The 18,951-nt window shown below is 38.5% G+C and overlaps 2 protein-coding genes across 4 annotated transcripts in view; one reads left to right on the top strand and one right to left on the bottom strand.

Annotated features, from left to right (window-relative positions):
• The window catches only part of LOC113687068 (uncharacterized), an 11,845-nt gene extending 3,491 nt beyond the window's left edge, over window positions 1-8,354 (bottom strand). For both annotated transcript variants that reach the window (XR_016188676.1, XM_027204769.2), the window contains exons 1-7: window positions 8,205-8,354; window positions 7,375-7,495; window positions 6,279-6,455; window positions 5,084-5,522; window positions 2,712-4,709; window positions 1,705-1,953; window positions 432-578 (exon numbers count right to left, since the gene is read on the bottom strand). Coding sequence is in view for 1 of the 2 variants with exons in the window: in XM_027204769.2 (XP_027060570.2) it covers window positions 432-578; window positions 1,705-1,953; window positions 2,712-4,709; window positions 5,084-5,522; window positions 6,279-6,455; window positions 7,375-7,431 (3,067 nt within the window). In the remaining variant the exon portion in view is untranslated. The remainder of the gene's footprint in view (window positions 1-431; window positions 579-1,704; window positions 1,954-2,711; window positions 4,710-5,083; window positions 5,523-6,278; window positions 6,456-7,374; window positions 7,496-8,204) is intronic.
• Window positions 8,355-8,645: 291 nt separating this feature from the next.
• Window positions 8,646-18,733, top strand: LOC113687064 (inactive rhomboid protein 1). Of its 2 annotated transcripts, none has more exons than XM_027204766.2 (9): window positions 8,646-8,977; window positions 11,309-11,736; window positions 12,467-12,579; window positions 13,140-13,308; window positions 14,667-14,781; window positions 15,329-15,398; window positions 16,278-16,362; window positions 16,831-16,960; window positions 17,446-18,733. In XM_027204766.2, the coding sequence occupies exons 1-9, from the start codon at window positions 8,932-8,934 to the stop codon at window positions 17,751-17,753; spliced, it is 1,464 nt and encodes a 487-aa protein (XP_027060567.2). In that variant the 5' UTR covers window positions 8,646-8,931; the 3' UTR covers window positions 17,754-18,733. The 2 variants fall into 2 exon arrangements, with proteins under 2 accessions (XP_027060567.2, XP_089069290.1); XM_089213164.1 differs by lacking the exon at window positions 8,646-8,977 and adding an exon at window positions 9,463-9,841.
• Window positions 18,734-18,951: the final 218 nt, after the last annotated feature.

Here is an 18,951-nt window from a genome sequence, read left to right as displayed (position 1 = left end):
TTAAAAAAAATCAATTTTACAAACGGCACATTACACAGAAAATGGCCAAACAACAACCCAATTCAGTCCTATACTAGTTGGAAACCGTAAAGTTGGGGTAAAAATCCATACTCCTGCTGTAATGGCGCTCTTGCATTACGCGCAACTCGCCCTTTGCGCTCGCTTAGCAATCGCCTCGCGCTGGTCTAGCAATCATCTCGGGCTCGTCTACCAGTCGCCTCGCGCTCGTCTACCAATCGCCTCGCACTCGCCTCCTTGACTGAGATCTCCGTGGAAGATCAAGAGAGATAAAACCATTACATCAAAAATTTGCTCGTGTTCGAACTAACTTTGCTTTTGAGGTTACAAAATCAATGTGTTTCCTCGGGTCAGGACGTCACTCTCCACAACAATGGGTACTGGGCACCAGATTGATAATCAACCCAACTTACCGTGCTGACAAAGAAGTCCTGTGTAACCCGCATAACACGTGCATATGAAACCAGTGCGACGACTCACGCATGCTCCATGTGGCCCACATATGTTGGATGGAAATGTCATGTTGCTATCAGCCACTCGAGCAATACAGTGGTCAAAAGCTGTAAGACAATTTTAATAGTCTTTGATTGATTGCATGGAACATGACGCTACCCACCTTTGGGAGAGAGTGTAGGAGAGGAATTAACCCTTTACACTCGAACATCAGGATGCATATTCTCCATACTATTCTCCGTACATTTCTTAAGGTGCTGGCAAGGAGAATTTGTTTAACAATCAAGTAGTTCTGTTTTTGGTGACCATTTCCTTTATTATTGTGGCCTTAATGCGTGATTAACGTGTGATATTGTGCGATTAAATTAGATGCTGGTCACTCTTAGAGGCCGCGGGTTACATAACATTTTAAAATTGCCAGGCCCCGGGTCTTTCAAAAAGTGAGTTAGTGCACGTTTTACCGGGCGTCGATAGTAATCTGAAATTAAAATGGTTTTACTTTAAATCGCTATTTGATTGCACAAGAAAAAAGTGCGCAACCCTCTGAAACAAACAAATGCAAAAGAAAACCAACTGTGACTTGGTTCCTCAAGTTTCCCTTTCTTCAAGTTTTTATCGAATAAGATGACATGATTAAGTGCTTCTTCGATAATGATTTAGCAGGTAGAGAGTATCAACGAACTTTTTAACATCGAAATCAGTATGGTACACCTGTAATGTCTTTATACGAGATTGCATCAACCTGCCTGGCTTGGTTTCCAAAATCTACCTAAATAACTCTCTCCTTTCTAGGAATTTTCGTCTGTCCTTGCGAGACAGTAAGATGTTGGTTTTTGCGATCGAAATCACGGCAAGCAAGCTCGAAGTCATCCCGTATGAATGCTCTAACTTAGAATCAGGAGTGTCACTCGAAAAATCGTGCATTGCCGTTCTCCTTGATTAAATGCCATAAAATTTCCCCTAAGAGCATGAGGGGAAAATTCGTCCCGTTACTCTAACAAAGGCTTTTACAGTGTTCAGATGAAGTATTGTAATCTCAAAATAGATAAAGCCGCCCGCGAACATGAATTTTCCTTTATTTTCCCATAGGGGTCCCGCGAACAAATTTATTTATTTCTCACGTCAGGTTATTGACATCTGTTCAACTAACTCAGCGATGGAACAGAGGCAACAATGATGAACAACTATGAGACAGTCGTTTTTCAAAATTCCACCACGTTTTCATCGACTCACCTTTTTCACATCTTTTTCCAACAAAACCCACGGGACATTTGCAGAACAGGTCCTTTCCATTGTCATAGCAAGTGGCATCATTGAGACAAGAAGATAATTGGCACCTGTCACTCTTGATTTCACAATGGTTGCCATGGTACCCTCTGGGACATATGCACCCTGTGCCATTTTCAGTTCGATGGCATCTTCCACCGTTTAAGCAAATAAAGCTCGCACAGTTATCTGTTTCCTTTATTTCACAATAGCGACCTGAAGTTAGAATTTATTTTTAACAAGTTCAATCATACAGTGTGTATGCCATATTTCAATACGAGATCCAAGGAAAGAAAGGGGGAGGAAAGGGAAGCAGGGTTCGTACCCTTTTCATAAAATTTCAAAGACTTTTTGAGGACTCCGAATTTCACCTTAAACCTTACATTCCCCAGATTTAAAAATAAATTCTCCTTACGGCTACATACATTTGTTATAGCGTTAATTCTAAAAACTTGAATGCTTGAGTTAAGCAGATTTCCAGGACCTCCGGTCTTTTTCCAGGACTTCCCAGTCTTGGGAAATATCAAAATTAAATTCCGAGACTTTCCAGGTTTTCCAGTACCCGTACGAACCCCTAGCGGTGGGGTGGAAGGGGAAGGGGGTTCAATAACACCTAGATAGGCATGCCATGCTTCTCCAAGAAAATATAGCCTGTTCCAGGCATTCAGTTTGTAGAGCGAAGCCTGATAGTAAATAGCGCTATAGTAGCGGAGAGTGAAAAAAACAAGGGAGGCTCCGTATTACTGTAGAAATTGTTGCCTTGAACAGAATACCGAAAAGCCTTTTACTTGTTGAATTAAGTTCTTATTGATTAAGTGCGAAGGTCGGACAGGAAAATATTTGGCTCACGGACTGATCTCAACGAGGTCCGTGTTTCACTACTGAGAAAACTGACATCGCTATTTGAGAAAAGAAAAAAAAACGAAAAACCTGTGTTCATTTAAGTATTTGGGCAGTTTAATTGTTTTTCTCACCTTTGAAGCCTGATAGGCACCAGCAAGTGAAATCAGATATCTCATTGGTGCAAGTTCCATTATTCTGGCAGGGTGTTACTGCACACTTATCCACCTCTATAGAACAGTTGACACCTTTATAACCAGGAGCACACATGCAGCTAAAACTATTCACACCATCCACACATCTACTTCCATTGTGTTGACAAGGCTGCCACAAACAATCATCAATGTTCACTCTGCAAGTTTTCCCTTTAAACCCAAGAGGGCAGACACAGAGATAGTCGTCTACCATGTCAAAACATTTGCCTCCATTGTGACAAGGGAAACTGGCGCAATCATCAACATTGACTTCACAATTGTCTCCAGTGAAGCCACTTTGACAGACACATTTATAGCTACCAACTTCCTCCAAGCATGTTCCATTGACACACGGCTGTGACTGACACTCATCTATGTCCTTCTCACAGTGTACACCTGTATACCCCAGAGGACAGTTGCAGATAAAACCATTTACTAAGTCAATGCATGAACCCCCATGGCGACACTTTTGATTGACACAGTCGTCAATGTCCACATCGCACTGTTTGCCAGTATAACCTGGTGAACAAGTGCATTTGAAGTTGTTTACAAAATCAGTGCAGTTGCCTGAGTTTTTACATGGCTGCCTGGCACAATCATCAATGTTTATTTCACAGTTGTTGCCCCCAAAGCCTGGACTGCAGAGACACTGAAACTTGTTGATACCATCAAAACAGAACCCTCCATTCTTACAGCTGTCACCAGTACAGTCATTAATATTTGTCTCACACTTCTTTCCTGTAAAACCTGGCTTGCAGGTACATTTAAAGCCATCGACCAAATCAGTGCATAATGCATCATGGTAACAAGGAAATGAATAACACTCATTGATGTCTACAGCGCATGTCCGCCCTTGGAAACCTGGAGCACACAGGCACTTAAAGTCATTTATCAAATCCATACAAGTTGCTCCATTGCTGCATTGATTAGCTTCACATTCATCAAGATCTATTTCACAGTAATGACCAGTGTATCCCTTTGCACAAAGACAAGTATAATTTTTGACACCATCTACACAAGTGGCATTATTTTGACAGTTGTGTGAATGACAGTGGTTGATATCCACTTCACAATGTGTGCTTGTGAAACCCTCTGGACAAACACAATGTAATGAAGAATTATTAGAGATGCATGTACCCCCATTGCGACAAAAGAATGCATTACATGCATTGACTGAACCAGCACAAGTTCTTCCTATGATTCCCCCTGAACAGTTGCACATAAAATTGTCAATCAAATCAATGCAATCCCCACTCTGACAAGGATTAGGAGAGCAGTCATCCATATTTAATGAACAAGTTGGATCTATGAATCCGTTGCGACAAATGCAGTCATATCCTTGTCCATCAGGCCTGTTGATGCATGTTCCACCATTCAAACAAAGTGGATTAGCACAGTTGTTAATGACCACATGACAGTCTTTACCCGTATAACCTGTTGGACAAGTGCAGTTGTAACTGTTGACAAGATCTAGACATGTGGCATTGTGATGACAAGGATTATTTGCACAGTCATCAATGTTAACCACACAATCCTTTCCTGTAAAACCAGTCTGACATACACATCTGAAGTCATCCACTGCATCTATACACACACCTTGATTCTTACATGGCTGCTGAATGCAGTCATCAATGTCGACTTCACAGAACTGTCCTGTGAAACCAGGCTTACAGATGCACTTGTATGAGTTTATTCCATCAACACAAGCTGAGTTGTGCATACACATGTGGTCTCTGCATTCATCAATATCTATATCACATTTTAGTCCAGTGAATCCACTCATGCAATTGCAAGAAAATCCATTGACTAAGTCAACACATGTAGCATTATTGTCACATGGTGCAGATAAGCAGTCGTCAATGTTTACTTCACAGTTTCCTCCTTTGAAGCCCACTGCACAGTCACACAAAAAATCATTCACTTGATCGTGACAGGTTCCTAGTGGCAAAAAATGTAGCATTAATTAAGGTTACAACTTAGACACAAATGGGACCCCCCAGTCACCCCCCCCCCCCAAAAAAAAGCTGAAATTTTATGGTGATTCACAATAGACAGGTTTTAAACCACTATAAAGGCTTCTTCACAGCAACTTCACTCAGTCAGGCTTTTTTCATGGAATGCAGTATCAAATCATTTTGAATTTCAGATGACGGTTCCTTTGCTTTACCATTAGCACTTCTGACCAGTGTCAGTAATGTATGGATTGTGCTCATTCCTTAGCTTAAAATATCTTTGGAACAGAGGGTAAACTGGCAGAGTTCTTAATTAGGGCAATATCTCAAACTGTAGTATGAACCACAAAATCAACTCACCTCCATTTTTACAAGGTGCTTGCTCACAATCATCTATGTCCCTCTCACAGTTCTTTCCGGAGAAACCAGTCTTACACACACAAAGATAATCATTCACTCCATCTGCACATATCCCTCCATTCTGGCAAGGATTACTACCACAGTCATTGAAATTTATGTCACAAAGAACTCCTGTGTATCCTGGAAGGCACGAACAAGAGAACCCATTCACTCCATCAATACATGTACTACTGTGGTGGCAAGGTAACTCTGCACAGTCATCAATGTCAATCTCGCAAAACCTTCCCCCAAATCCAGGCTGACAGTGGCAGCGAAAATCAGCAACAAGATCTTGGCATGTTGCCCCATTCTTACATAGATTGCCCTGACAGTCATCAATGTTTGTCTGGCAGATAATTCCAGTAAATCCCTTACGGCATTCACATCGAAATGAATTGACCTAAAATTAAGAAAAATAATATCATTAGCCATTCTTAGTTCTATACTTCATAAGATATTAACTTCTACATGACTTCACTACTTTCCTTCCCCTTCTCTACTGGTAGAACCAGCAGTTGAGGATAGACAATGGTCTAACAGGTAGCCAGTATGCCGGATTTGGCTTTAAAATTAAGTTGACCAACAATTAAGCTTTAGGTTTAGTGACCTGTATTTCAATCTTGGGCAACACTTTTCATCAGAACTTTCACTGTTTTTATCTTTGGCTTTGAGATATAAATCATAGCACAGTGTAGCAAGCTGTCAAGAAAAACTGACAAATTGTTAGGGGAATGACTATTAGGGTCTACTAAGTTTCAACTACTGCTTCTGTTGTGAGAGAAAAGGTATAATCTGCACCCAAGTGAAGTGAAGCCACTAAGAGTGTTGCTTCCACCTTGGATGAGATGCTACATGTACACTGTAGTTTGCATGTTACCTGCTTACAATTCTTCATGCTAATCCCAGACAATTAGTCATTACCCATACCTATTCCTGAATAAAGAGAGGCACTGCAGGAGGTACATGTAAGTGTCTTGTCCAAGAACCCAAACAATGACCAGGCCAGGACTTGAACTCGACCTTTCACCCATATAGTACAGTTTGCTAATAATTAGGCCACTGTATGACTCTCATCTTCTGATATAAATATAGATCAGAAATTCCAGGAATGGGCTTACAACATGAAAGACAATAGAGAATTCCAGATTTTAAGTACTTGATCAATACACGTCCCATTGTTATGACATGGATGTGCAGCACATTCATTTATGTCAGTTGTGCAGCTTCTTCCTGTAAATCCTGCTGCACAGTGACACACCTGCTGTCCACTAGCTGTTGTAACACAGGTACCACCATTCAGGCATGAGGTGGATAAACAGGAACTATCACAACCCTAAAAAAATTAAGAAATTTAACAAATCTTTGAAGGTAGATATACCAACCCTAATATTGGAAACCCCTAATGCAATATTGCATAATGTTCATGCAAGTAACATTGTTTCATGCCTTTGTCTTAACATTAATGTCGTTGTCTGATATAGACAAAGTTGATAGGATGGTTTAACAAAAATGATTCACTGAGCCTCTGTCAGTACAAATGTTGTTCTTTAAGTGCATTTGCTCAGGTAATAGATAGAAATGATGCTCATCTTATCTGTTCTATATTCTTCTGAGGTAGCAAAAAGCTATATATCTGCCATTTTGAAACTAAAGCTTCAGCACTTTGGTATAATGTATTTACTGATGCAAGAATTTTTTTAATAATCGCCTGAACAACTAAGAGGTTAAATATTCTTTGAGTTGTAAAATCTTAGAAAGATCTTTAAGAATCCTGAAAGATCTTCATGAGGACCTTTTGGGATCTTACAGAGGATCTTCATAATGATCTTTGAAAAGTCTCTATGGATCTTTAAAATTATTGTTAAGATCTTCAAGGATCCTTAATTTTCTGGCCAAGATCTTCAAGGATCTTTCATTTTCAAAGATCCTTAAAGATCCTGTGAAGTTTTTCATCATAGCTCATAAAGGAGGTAAGAACTGCAAAGAGGAATGCAGAAAGAACTTCTACAGTGACCTTCTTCCTCTTCTGCACCAGTATTTCCCAGCTGGGTGTATTATTCAGGAACTAAATAACTATTTCCATAACAGCTGCTGATGGTGTAATTAAGGCTGCTGTGCTCTGAATAGGAGCCATAAAGGCAGAACCCAAACTAAAGAGCCTGCTTCCAGGCTAAACAGACAGTGGTAAGAGGTCTTATAGGCAGTTGCAGATGACTGGTAACCAGCTTTTATTGAAACATCTGTGTAATTACCTTGAGAAAGCCACTCCATAATAAAACAGTAGTGGTGATTATCCTAGAAGTTATCATTCCTCTGTGGAACAAATTATGATCCAGGACTATTAACAATTGCCAAGGAACTTCATTTGAGGAGCTGAAAAAGAAAAGAAAATACGAATAAAAGTGTTCACCTATTTTAGCCACTTTAGAAGAGGACGTTTGTTTTGGGAATTTTAGACTGTATTGAAACATTACAATTTTTTCTTTATCAATAGAAATGGTAACTTGCAGACTCATTTGAGCTACAACTTATGCAGACAAGGATTAAAAGATGGAGATACAATTAGGTTCATTAATGAATGAGCATAGTGTAAGAAAATGAAAGTTCGATCAATAATATTTACCATGATCACCTGAATGTTATTTTGATTGAAACAAAGAGGATTGTACCTTGACTACCGATAATCATATATAGTTTCTTTTTTTCTGTCCTTTTTTTGCGATATTTGAACTCAATATCCAAAAAATGTAATAAATATTAAGTTCACAGTGAATATATTAATCAATTGAGTGCATCAAAATTAAATTTAGACAAGCATAAATGAAACATTTGCTCAACGTACAGCTCAACTTAAATACAACAAATTCCACTGACAAATTATTTATAAAGCTCACACTGTGCAAAACTTAGAGAAAACTCATTATTAGCTAGCGAATTAAAAATCGTTACATTTATTAAATAACGAACTATTTGGAACTATCTGGTCATATGATGGCGCCAAAAAACATTCACAGTGAGGCTTCAAAGAAAAGACCACGTTATAAACATAAATTTTCCACGAATAAATTGGTAGCTAACTTACCGAACTGAATTCCATTCACGTTTCTAAAGCTCTAGGAGTAGAAGGAACGAAAGAACGACGAAATACAAGTCTGCAAAACTCAGAATTCCTTCAGCGTCAAATACTCACGCCTGGTTTGTAGACGCCGTAATCAAGACAACAGACTTGTCGGCGAGAAGACTGGACTTTAGACAAGATGCAGTAAAGATTATACTCACGGAGGAGTGGGTGACAACTTGGCACTTAAGCGAATGATGAAAACAACCAAGATGAAGAAGAACTTTACTATAAAGAAGACTAATTAAAAAGTCCTCTTTTTTATCGAACTGACTTTAACTCAGCCTTACATTTTGATGATAAAGGGATTTTTTTAAAGCGAAGAAATTTTCAATTTGCCGCCCCCCCCCCCCCTTGCTGGTGGGTGCCCAAAGTGTATCAAGAGGATTTCTCTCCCGTTAAGAAATTCCGAAACTGATAACGTTAAATCGAAACTATTAATACTCTTAATTCAAAATGAATAAAATGATGATTATTTCTTGTGAATAATATGTTTTTTATCAATTTCTCCCTAAGAATCCCTGTAATTTCAAGTGTGTTTTAATTCGTAATGTATGATATGCTACTATCTTCTCCATACTATCAGAGCGAGGATGTGGGAAGGCTGAGTTGAATCGATAGTGCCTAATCAGCTTTCAGTTTAGATGTAACGGTGACTGTTTGGAGGAGTGGAATTGAACTGCTCCTTTAAATGGAAAGCATGGAACGAGAGCCACTTCTTGGAGTAAAAAAATCAGGTATGAAGCATGAGATACGATTTTTTCCTCTGGTTTTCCGTTCAACACGACAAAAGGTTATTTCGCGAATACTGCGTTTCTATAATGTTAGGTTGCAGTACTTTGTTGTGATCTTAGTGACAAAATCTAAGCGCAAGTCAAACAAGAAGAGAATCTAATCCACATACCTTTAAAATTCATTATCAACTAATAATGTTTCTTTGTCAGTAATCTGAAATCAAGAGCATTGATCAGACGAGAGAAACTTCACGTTTGAGAAATATAGTTTGTGGGCCTGATTTTGTGATGCATAACTGTGTTAAAAGACAAGTAGTTATTTTCGTTGTATCTTCCAGTTAAAAAATATGGTCTAGAAAGTAGGTAATTCAAGTGACTCGTTTCGGCAAAGGGGAATTTTGGCATGACTTGCAGACTACGACATGTCAATGTCTCGTGATCGTAACATGATGATTACGTCTGCACTTCACTGGCGTTAAAATGACATTTACTGATGTCATCGTAAATTGAACTTTCTGAAGCTATCCAACAACATTATTTTCCCTTTAGTTATATTTCTTCCAACTCTGAAAAGAGCCGTAGTTCCAAAGGCAAAATATAGTAAACGTTTGGAATTGCCCTTCAGAAGCATATCGATAAATTTACACAATCTATCGTTTACGTCATTGCTTTGTTTATCCACGAACTCTAAGCCCAATGAAGTATGGGGCTGTGAGGAAATCTTGCCTTGCGTTTTCTTGGTGATGTTGGGTGTAGCAGTCCTGTCAAAATTATGAATTTCATGTAAAGAGTCAATGATATTCAACAATTGTTCACCGTGGTGGAGGTGAATAGTGGAGGATATTCACTGTGTTGCAACGCGGCGAGGTAAATATCCACCACTTTCATTGACACTTTGGTAAATAATCGTTTTAGAATATCTACATCTACTTTTATTAATTGACAACGCTTTCGCATCAAGTCACAATTGATTTCTTTCTATCATTATATGGAAAAATGACTAAAAGTAGACTTTTGATGTGAGGTTTTGACATTTCAGTTGCTGGGAGGTGAAGTTAATAACTGTAGTAATAACTATTCACCAAAGTGAAGGTCCTAAGTGGTGGATATTTACCTAGCTGTGAAGTGGTGAGGTAAATATTTACTTCTAGCCACCAACACTGAGGTGAATACTTGTCTCAGTATAAAATAAAACTGTGAGACAAAACAGCACAAAAAGATCATTTGAACTCCTTCATTCCTGCAATTATTGCAATATTATTTGTGCAAATTCTGTGCATATTGCTCAAAGGTGAATAAAAAAGGATGATTAGAGTTTAAGTAGCCAATCATTCAGCACACTTCAACACTATCCAGTATTTTAATATATACTTATGCTTATCATTTCTGAGCAGGCCTGAATCAGCACTCGCAGCTCTTTTTATCTGTGTGGATTATACTTATAAAAAATTGTTAAGGGCTCAATGCAGTCTGGCCAAAGTCCCCTGCAAATTGCTGCAAAGTGCCATGAGCTAATAGATATGGGCTATAGACATCCTTCATTTCATTGCTTTACATAACATTACAGAGAAAAGACCTTGGCCACTAAATTTAAAGTGATTTAAGTGGTCAATTTGGTCACTTAGGTTAATAGGTCATGTAGCAAGTGTAAAGTTTTTATTTTAATGGATAAATAGAATAATAATTATGTTCTACTGCAAGGAAACAAGTTAAAAGAATTTGTGTGTGAACTGGTAAAGGTGGGGTAGACCTTGTTTTGCTACTTAGCTGCCAGCACCCAAGAGCAATATGAAGCCAATCCTGAGTTGTGAGGCTTCCTGAGTGGGCAAGATAGATCCATCTTGCCTGCTTGGATAGCCAGTCAGGGTAGCTTGGGAAGCCTGGTTTGATCCCGTGCAAGAAAAAAATTCATAGAGTGAAATTACAAACTGGTAACTTTTGGACTATGTTGGCGATGAAGTTGCAAAAAGGGGTAGAAGGCCGTCCAAACAAAGACAACATAAACAACTGTGGTGGGTTTATTGTGCTACAAACACTGTGTTGGCTTTGTTTATTGGCACTCAAAATAAACAAGTCATTCTTGATTGTTATTTAAGGGAAATCTGTTCGCTGGATAGTAACCTTGTTCTCTTTTTGTGTTTTTATGGACCTTTACTTTATCTCAGTCCATAAAAACACAAAAAAGAACTCAGCCAATATCCAGCCATCTTGACCTCACACTAAGTCAATAAATGGGCAAACTCACCTAAGTGTTAGGGGACATAAACTTGTGACCGGGCAAAACCTTTTGATACCAGTAACTTTTTTTAGCTAGATCTTTCAATCTCTCAACAGGTCGTCAAACTCACAATAGATATCCCTACTCTAGATCATCAATCAGCGATGATTTTAATGAAACCTCTGTGTATTCCTACTGTGGGAATAATTACAACATTCCCAGACCAGACAGACGACATGCATATTCTGATACAACATCCACAAGTAATGAAGAGCCTCCTGCTGCAAGGAAAATTCATCCGCCTTACTTTATATGTCTAGTAACAATTGCAAATGTGGCACTTCTTATGTACATCTGCATTGCTGGTGGAGTGGAGACTATAGCTTTTAAGCCAGAACGTCAAAATATATCAGTTGACAGATTTGGATACATAGGATCAAATGATTCAGTGCATAAACAAGATATTTTTCGATATCATGGGGTCAACTGGTTCATTGGACCTAATTCATCTTTTCTGGTTCAGACGGGAGCTAAATTTGGTCCGGTGAGTTAAGAATATTTCCTGCTATTCAGTTTATACTGATGAAGAGAATTTGGTTGATTATCAAGAGCTTCTTTAGTTTTTGACCTTCTTCATTATCCTTATAGCTTTAATTAGTTTGAATCAGCAAATATTGTAAAGAGAAACTTGATCTCAGCAACTCTTAGGGGTTTGAGGGTTAAATTTACAAACAGGTAGACATTTTTTTATTTTCAGTTGTAAGGTTTCTTGGCCATGTTTTGTGCACTTTCACAGCACTTGAAGGTAATGAAGGGATCTTATACTGAGAACCCATGCAATCATCGCAAAGACTAGGTGCCATATTTTCACTTCTATTAAGCAGTTGTGGTCACCTTTGGCTGAGTCCCAACAGCCTGTTTGAATGGTCTCTTAAAGTGGTTAACCCTTAAACTCTCATGAGTGATCAAGACAAAATTTCTCCTTACCATATCAAAACAATATCAAGCAGACAAGTGATGAGAATAAAGAAAAATATTAACAAGGGGATAATTTGTTGATCCAATACCAAATTCTCCAAACTAACATCACAAGAACTATATGACAGACAACAAGGAGAATTACTAATGAGATCTTGGGAGTTAAACAGTTAAAGTGGAACCACTGTGGCAAAACTAAAAATAAGGTAACTGACTAAAATGTCTAGAACAACTCCCTGGAAAAAACTGTTGGCAGATAATGATAATTAAATGCATTTATTAAATGTTTTTTTCAGTGCATGAAGAAGTTGGAGGTCATAGAAGAAAGAATTAAAAATATATCAGAAAAAGAAGCCGATTATGTTTGTTGTTCCTTTCATGAGGAGTGTGGAATGGTGAAAAATTCAAGGTATGGGTTTATTTTAAAGTAGCACTTACTGGTAATCTAGCAGAGCCCTTTGCAACTTAACATCAATAAGTATCTTCTCCATACTGTTCTCTTACCTTTTTCTAAGGTATTGGTAAGGAGAATTTGTATGAAAATAAGATGCTTCTTAAATTGGTGATCATTGCCTTCATTCTCATAACCATTACATTTAATTTAAGGGTGACACTGTAACGAGAAATAAGAGGTCAGCCAATCTTGGGGGTTAAAGGGTCAAGCATTCCAATGAGTCCCACAGAACTGGCTTACTAATTTCAAGCTGAGAGCTTCTTCCAGTCAAGGGAAGAGAAGGGAGCTTTCTTTAGAGGGCACCACATTCATTTTATCAATGTTTTGCTGAGGGAATATGCTATCACATGTACTTTGTCAAAAAATCTGCAATTTGGATGGAATCCCTTGTTTGTTTCTTGTTATCATATTGGTCAGTTTTTTATTAGTAACCTAGCTTATGGTTATTTTTTTGTTGTTGTCACATTTACTGCTATGAGTGCCAATGAAAATCAATGTGCAATTTTCTTTTAAAGTTGCCTACCAGGTATTATCATTGACACTGGGAACTGTACAAGTCCAAATAGTCATTACTGCAGACATGGTGTTACCCTGCGACCCTGTTGTCTTGGACTTTACTCTCAGTGTGAGGTTATCTCTGAGCAGTATTGTCTATATATGGGAGGTCACTGGCATCAAAACCAGGTACAAATTGAAATTTTTTTCAATGAAATGAATCATTTTTACAGTTACCTTTAAATTTTGATCATGATTTTAGAACCTTCCCCTCCTTATGTAATCTGAGCTAAAACATGTCCCCAAGATGACTTCTTTAGCTAAAAGTGAATGGGTAGTGGGCTGCCAGATTAAATTGGAATAGATTAGAGGAACATCAACCTGCATAAAAATTTATGAAGCAAGGCTTAAAATAACTTTAAATTATAGGTCTTAATTTATCCTTCTGTTAAAAAAGACAATTTTGAAAGTATCTTCATTTATTACATCCATTTTAAAATCACCAGTGATCCTTGATTGGCCTTCTTTGGTGTAGTTTATTCACAAATTGTGATATTTTTTTGCTCTTAATTGCATATTTTTCCTAGCCAATAGGAAAGCTATTCTAAATCACTTGACAACAACCAATCAAGTTACACGAAAATTAGTGAAAACTTTTGCAACTTTTAAAAATCTTGAACTCAGTACTGGATCAATAAAATATCTATACAGACTGAAAAATCCTGTATCCAACTGACTGCAGAGTTTTGTGACCTCAAAATGGATGTGATAAGGTGGTAATTGGACTTCATGCTAAGCAATTGTGGTCTAAAATCATACTTGTTATTACAAATCAAACTTGCGCTTCAGTCTTTCGTTTTGAAATCACACATGTGATTTCAGACCAAATTGCACAGAACGAAGTGCAATTAAACCATTATTAACTAGCCAAATGGTTTCACTCTTTTCAAGTATCACCCCTTGCTATATAGATTTAAAAGGAAGACAGTCATTGTTGTCAGTGGTAATTTGCAATCTGAGCATACCCGAAGCCAGAAATAAAATATGAACAAAACTGCCTACATTTGGGTATGAAACTACTGGTTACGAAATGACTGTGGTTACGAAATGACCGAATACCCATCCATCTTGACCGAAGCTTGGTCTATGATGGCTTCAGGAACAAAAAGATCAGTGCTCTATTAAGAGCTACACTGTAATAATTGTTTATTGTTTTGAGAGACTCAAAAGAAACCAACTGTTTTTGTAGCATAATAAACTCACGAGAGTCGTTTATATTTTCTTTATTTTGACTGCTTTTCTGCTTCTGCTTTTCTTATCGCCGATGTTGTCCAAGAAATACTGACTTTATATGTCCGCTTTAAGTCATTTTTTTTCCTGCACGGGATCAAATCGAGCAATCCCGAGCGTGCAAGATGGGCCCATCTCTCCCGCTCGAGTGAACAATCAACACAAGATTCGCTTTTTATTGGCCACAAGCACTGCCAGCAATATAATAAAACTTAATTTGACTTCTTTTCCATGTTTCCTTGTTGACATTGGGGTAGACCCTCTGTAGCCAGGTGAATTGCCTCGATGGTATCTGTGGAATGAGTGGTGTGAAGAACGAGACTGGTGGAAAGCAGTGGTACAGATTGATCACGGCAATCTTTTTACACCTCGGTAAGTTTTTTTGGGTTTCAAAGGTTTTTTTGCTGTCTGTGAACCTCCTTCTCAGCGAGGGGGGCATTCCTATTTGACCAGACAAGCTGTATTTGGGGTCTTGAATCATAAACGGGGTCTAAGATTTAACTCTTCGGTTTCATAAGCAGGGTTTCTCTCTCCATCTGAAGTATGGAATGGGCAGTGGGTAGTTTGTATGCACAATACGTACCATTTTTTTTCATTTCTCTTGCTTGCTCCCTTTGTTCAGACGTCACACTTTTTCTGCAAGCAAAGAAACAATTGTGCCAAAGCGCTATTAATGAGGGCGTGCTTGCAAAACTACCTGTGACTGTGAGAGTGACTTTTATTTGTCCCTGCTGTAAATGGAAAAACAATGCTCTGTTACCCAACCCCCTTTTAACGAAAGCGACGCTCGCTCCTTCCCCTCCCGTGGCTAAACAGAGCAGAGCTCGATTTTTCCCCACTAAGTTCTACATGTAGTTGTAAATGGCAACCTCACAATGGCCTAATAAAGGGGAGTGTCATGAATTTTTTTTTCTTTCAGGAGTGATTCATCTAATTGCAAATCTCAGCTTCCAGATTCCTGTAGGAATTTTGATTGAAAGAGAGATAGGGTGGGTCTCCTTTGTTATGATTAACAAGGGCTTTTCATACAAAATAGATTACTAGTAGTTGAAATTTTTTTTGTAGTGATGTTTTATCTTTAAACTTTGTGCACTACACGAAATTATAGAATAGTCTAGTTTTCAGATTGGAACGCTTTCAACGGTACTCTGAATTTGAAAACCGTGCCTCTTTCTCGTCTTTCTTTCTTCCCTTCTGTCTGTCTTTCTTTTTTCCTACCTTTCTTGTCATTCTTTCTTCCTTTCTTGTTTTTCCCATGCTAACTAGTAGCAAGGACGTTTTTGAGAGGCGACCGTTGGCCGGAAGTAGTACATAACTACTTCCGGTGCGGTTTAACGTCGCCCAATCAATTTCGAAAGCTCTTTCACGTAGTAAATGTTCAAATGGTAATTCTACTTGTTAAGTGATAGTTTTGTCTTTTTAATTTGCGATGGATTGTCATCCCAGCCAGGGACTGTTGCAATTCTCTTAGTCGGAAACTGGGAACAGGTGCGGCCAAAGATATGGGTCACTTCGCTCGATAGGTGACTACGCCTTTCGTATGAGAGGTGCCTGAGAGTATTCATGCATATGCTATGAAACTGGCTAATAAACCGCCTGGACCAGTGTTCTCCTACTTAGGCGGTAACTGGTGAAATTTACCGCCTGTAATACCTTTCTTACGACCCAAAATAGCTTGGGATTCTTGCAAATTCAACAGGATTGCTCTACCAGTTTCAAAATTTCTTCACTCTTTCCTACCAGAAATAAGGGAGAACTTTACCAGACTTGTTGACAGTATAGTATGTAGCCACAACAACGGAACGTCTTTTTGTGAAGACAAGTTTTTTTGTGTTGTTTTTTGATGAAGTTCCCTTTTCCTTTATTAGATCCATTCGGATTGGTTTAATCTACCTGATAAGTGGCATCGGTGGGAATTTGTTTTGCGGACTTTTTGATCCTCTGACTCCACAGGTATGTACACGGGTGAATTCGCAAACAATTTTTAATTTTGCGACTCCATGCACACATAACCTCTCCCTAAAAACTTAATACTCATTTAAACAGACGGTTGATGAGAATTTAGAAACAGAAAGAAACTCTTTTTCTTGATCTCTAAAGTTGACAGTTGAACAAAGATATCGAGTCGGAAGAATAAACTAACATCTACTTTGCTGAAGTTTCATTTTAAAGCGAAGCTTGGATAAGCGGCGGCGATTGGGAAATCTATTTAAGGCCTGAACCGTTTTCTCCTAGAAGACGAATAACTACAAAAGTGCTGCGTCCTCTAAAATAAACCGGATTTAAAATTCCGGGTTAAAACATGGTAGAAAAAACTTCATTACCTTCTTAAGCTTTTTATGGGGTTCTTAGCTTTTTCCTTTGTCCTGCGCTCTCTTTGTTTCTTGATTCTGAATTTTCTTTATCGATTAATTGTTATAGGCTGGTGCCTCGGGAGCTCTGTTCGGTATCCTTGCCTTAGTGATAGTTAAAATGGTGCAATTTGGACGTGAAGTGAAGAGACCGTGTGTTGAAGCTCTTATGGTGCTGGTCGTGGTAATGATCAGTTTTGGTAAGTTCGGTAACTTAGTTTATAGTTCGTTCCTTCTCGAACGAATCATTTCCCGATGAGATGTTAAGTGACGTGACGTGATGTCATGTCATTTGACGTGATCACATCTGGTGTCACGTGAAATAATGTCGTGTTTATATTTTTTCATTGCTATTGTTACTTGCATGCCAATCTGACATGAAAAAAGTTGAAATTGAAGTTGGAGTTCTTGAACTGAGGAGGTCTTTTTCTTTTTTTGGGGGGGGGGGTGGATCACATGGTTTTCAAGGGGAAGGGAGGGGGTCAGTCGTCGTCAAAAGAATATAAACGGGGGGCTATAGAAAATGAGGGGGGGAATAAGAATATTACAGACTTGTGGGGGGAGGGGTAAATTTTTTGGTGAATTTTATTCCGACACAATCAAAATCCTTCAAACCCCCCCCTCCCCCCGTCGGTAAATGATGACCAGTTCCCAAAACATGTTTTTTTTTTATTTTATGTCACAGCCTTAGGGACGTTACCATACATCGGAAACTTCGTACACATTGGAGGGTTTGTGTTTGGTATTTTTGCCTCGTTGGTGTTCCTTCCACGATCAAACTTTCGTCGATTCCAGACCATGGCTCTTTATACCTGTTTCAAAGGAGTTTTTGCGCTCCTTCTTGCTGCGCTGACTATTGTCTTTTGTATTTTTTTTGCCTTTGACAAAAAGTCCAAGTTCTGTTCATGGTGTCAATACCTCGACTGTGTTCCATATACGGAACATTTTTGTCCAAACATGAATTCAGATGGATATGCAAACACCGGTGGATAGAATTCACTTGTGAATTGATGAAAACAGTGAGATGAAAGGAGATCAGAGCTAAAATAGTGCTCAGACCCTGACGTTATTGAGGCCACACGAGTCCTCTTGAATTCTCGACACTAAAGTAACCACTGTTTTCGAAGATAATTTACGATAGTTGACCTGAGGGAGCAAGAATTTATGAGATTCAAGGAGGACTGATGAGTCCACGTAAGAGTTTGGCAGAGTTCAAGCCCTTGCTCATTGTTCAACTGCAATTTCGTAAGAGTATTTTGAGCGTTTTTTTTTTTATGAATTTAAGGATATTCAAGGAGATGCGGTTGTCACCGGGACACAAAGCTGTTTATTTTTGGGAAACAATTAATTTCTCCTTCGCTTGCAGGGAAACCATTTACATCTGAATAACCCAAGCTTAGGCCTATCCATGCCAGAATGCAGGATATAAGGTCTCAACATGACCTTGTGTTGAATAGAAAAGCCCATCTGTATGTAGGATTAATGTTAGTGATTTCGGTTTTATTGGAATCCAAGCCAATGGTGTGTTGTTCAAGGGGTTGGTCTTAGAGTGCTTCACCCCTACCCCCATTACTCCAAAACTGTCTCTGATCCCCTCCACCTCTCCCGCAAAGCTATGTGGGACAAGAACACGGGCGACCAGAGAGTTTAGAGAACGGATAAGAACTGAGCTGCAATAACTGTAAATCGATGGGGTTTAGGCAGTGGATACCAAGAAAAAGTGAAGGAGAAGTATAGAAGTAGCCAAAACGAAAGTTAAAGTATCGTTTTGACTTCAGAGTGAACATAGAGGATAGATTCAGCAATAATTTTGCTAGTTGCTGCCGATGCAGGGCCACATAAAGTACTCTGGATATTACTTGTTTTCTCGAGATTTAATTCTAGTCAAAGTGAGCTGAATATAACTTGTATGAAGACTTATCAAATATGTCTGAATTTAGAATTAAAAGCAAATAAATTTGATTTTAAAAGAACATTTTAAAATATGCTGTAGGTAAATACAGTTGATTTCTGTTGATGTTGTTAATTATTACAGTGCCTCTTCTGTGACTGGGGCCAAAATTAACCAATCACATGGTAGAAAACGAATAACGACTCCAACTGATTTGAATAGTGTCAATCAGTGTGTAGGACCAAAGCGGGTAAAGATGACCAAGAAATAAGAAGGATTTAAATCTTCGTTTCTTGTAAT

The sequence above is a fragment of the Pocillopora damicornis genome, chromosome 7, assembly GCF_964200805.1.
Source record: "Pocillopora damicornis chromosome 7, jaPocDami1.2, whole genome shotgun sequence".
In the NCBI taxonomy this organism is placed as follows: domain Eukaryota; kingdom Metazoa; phylum Cnidaria; class Anthozoa; order Scleractinia; family Pocilloporidae; genus Pocillopora; species Pocillopora damicornis.
This window is presented reverse-complemented; position numbering and strand designations above follow the sequence as displayed.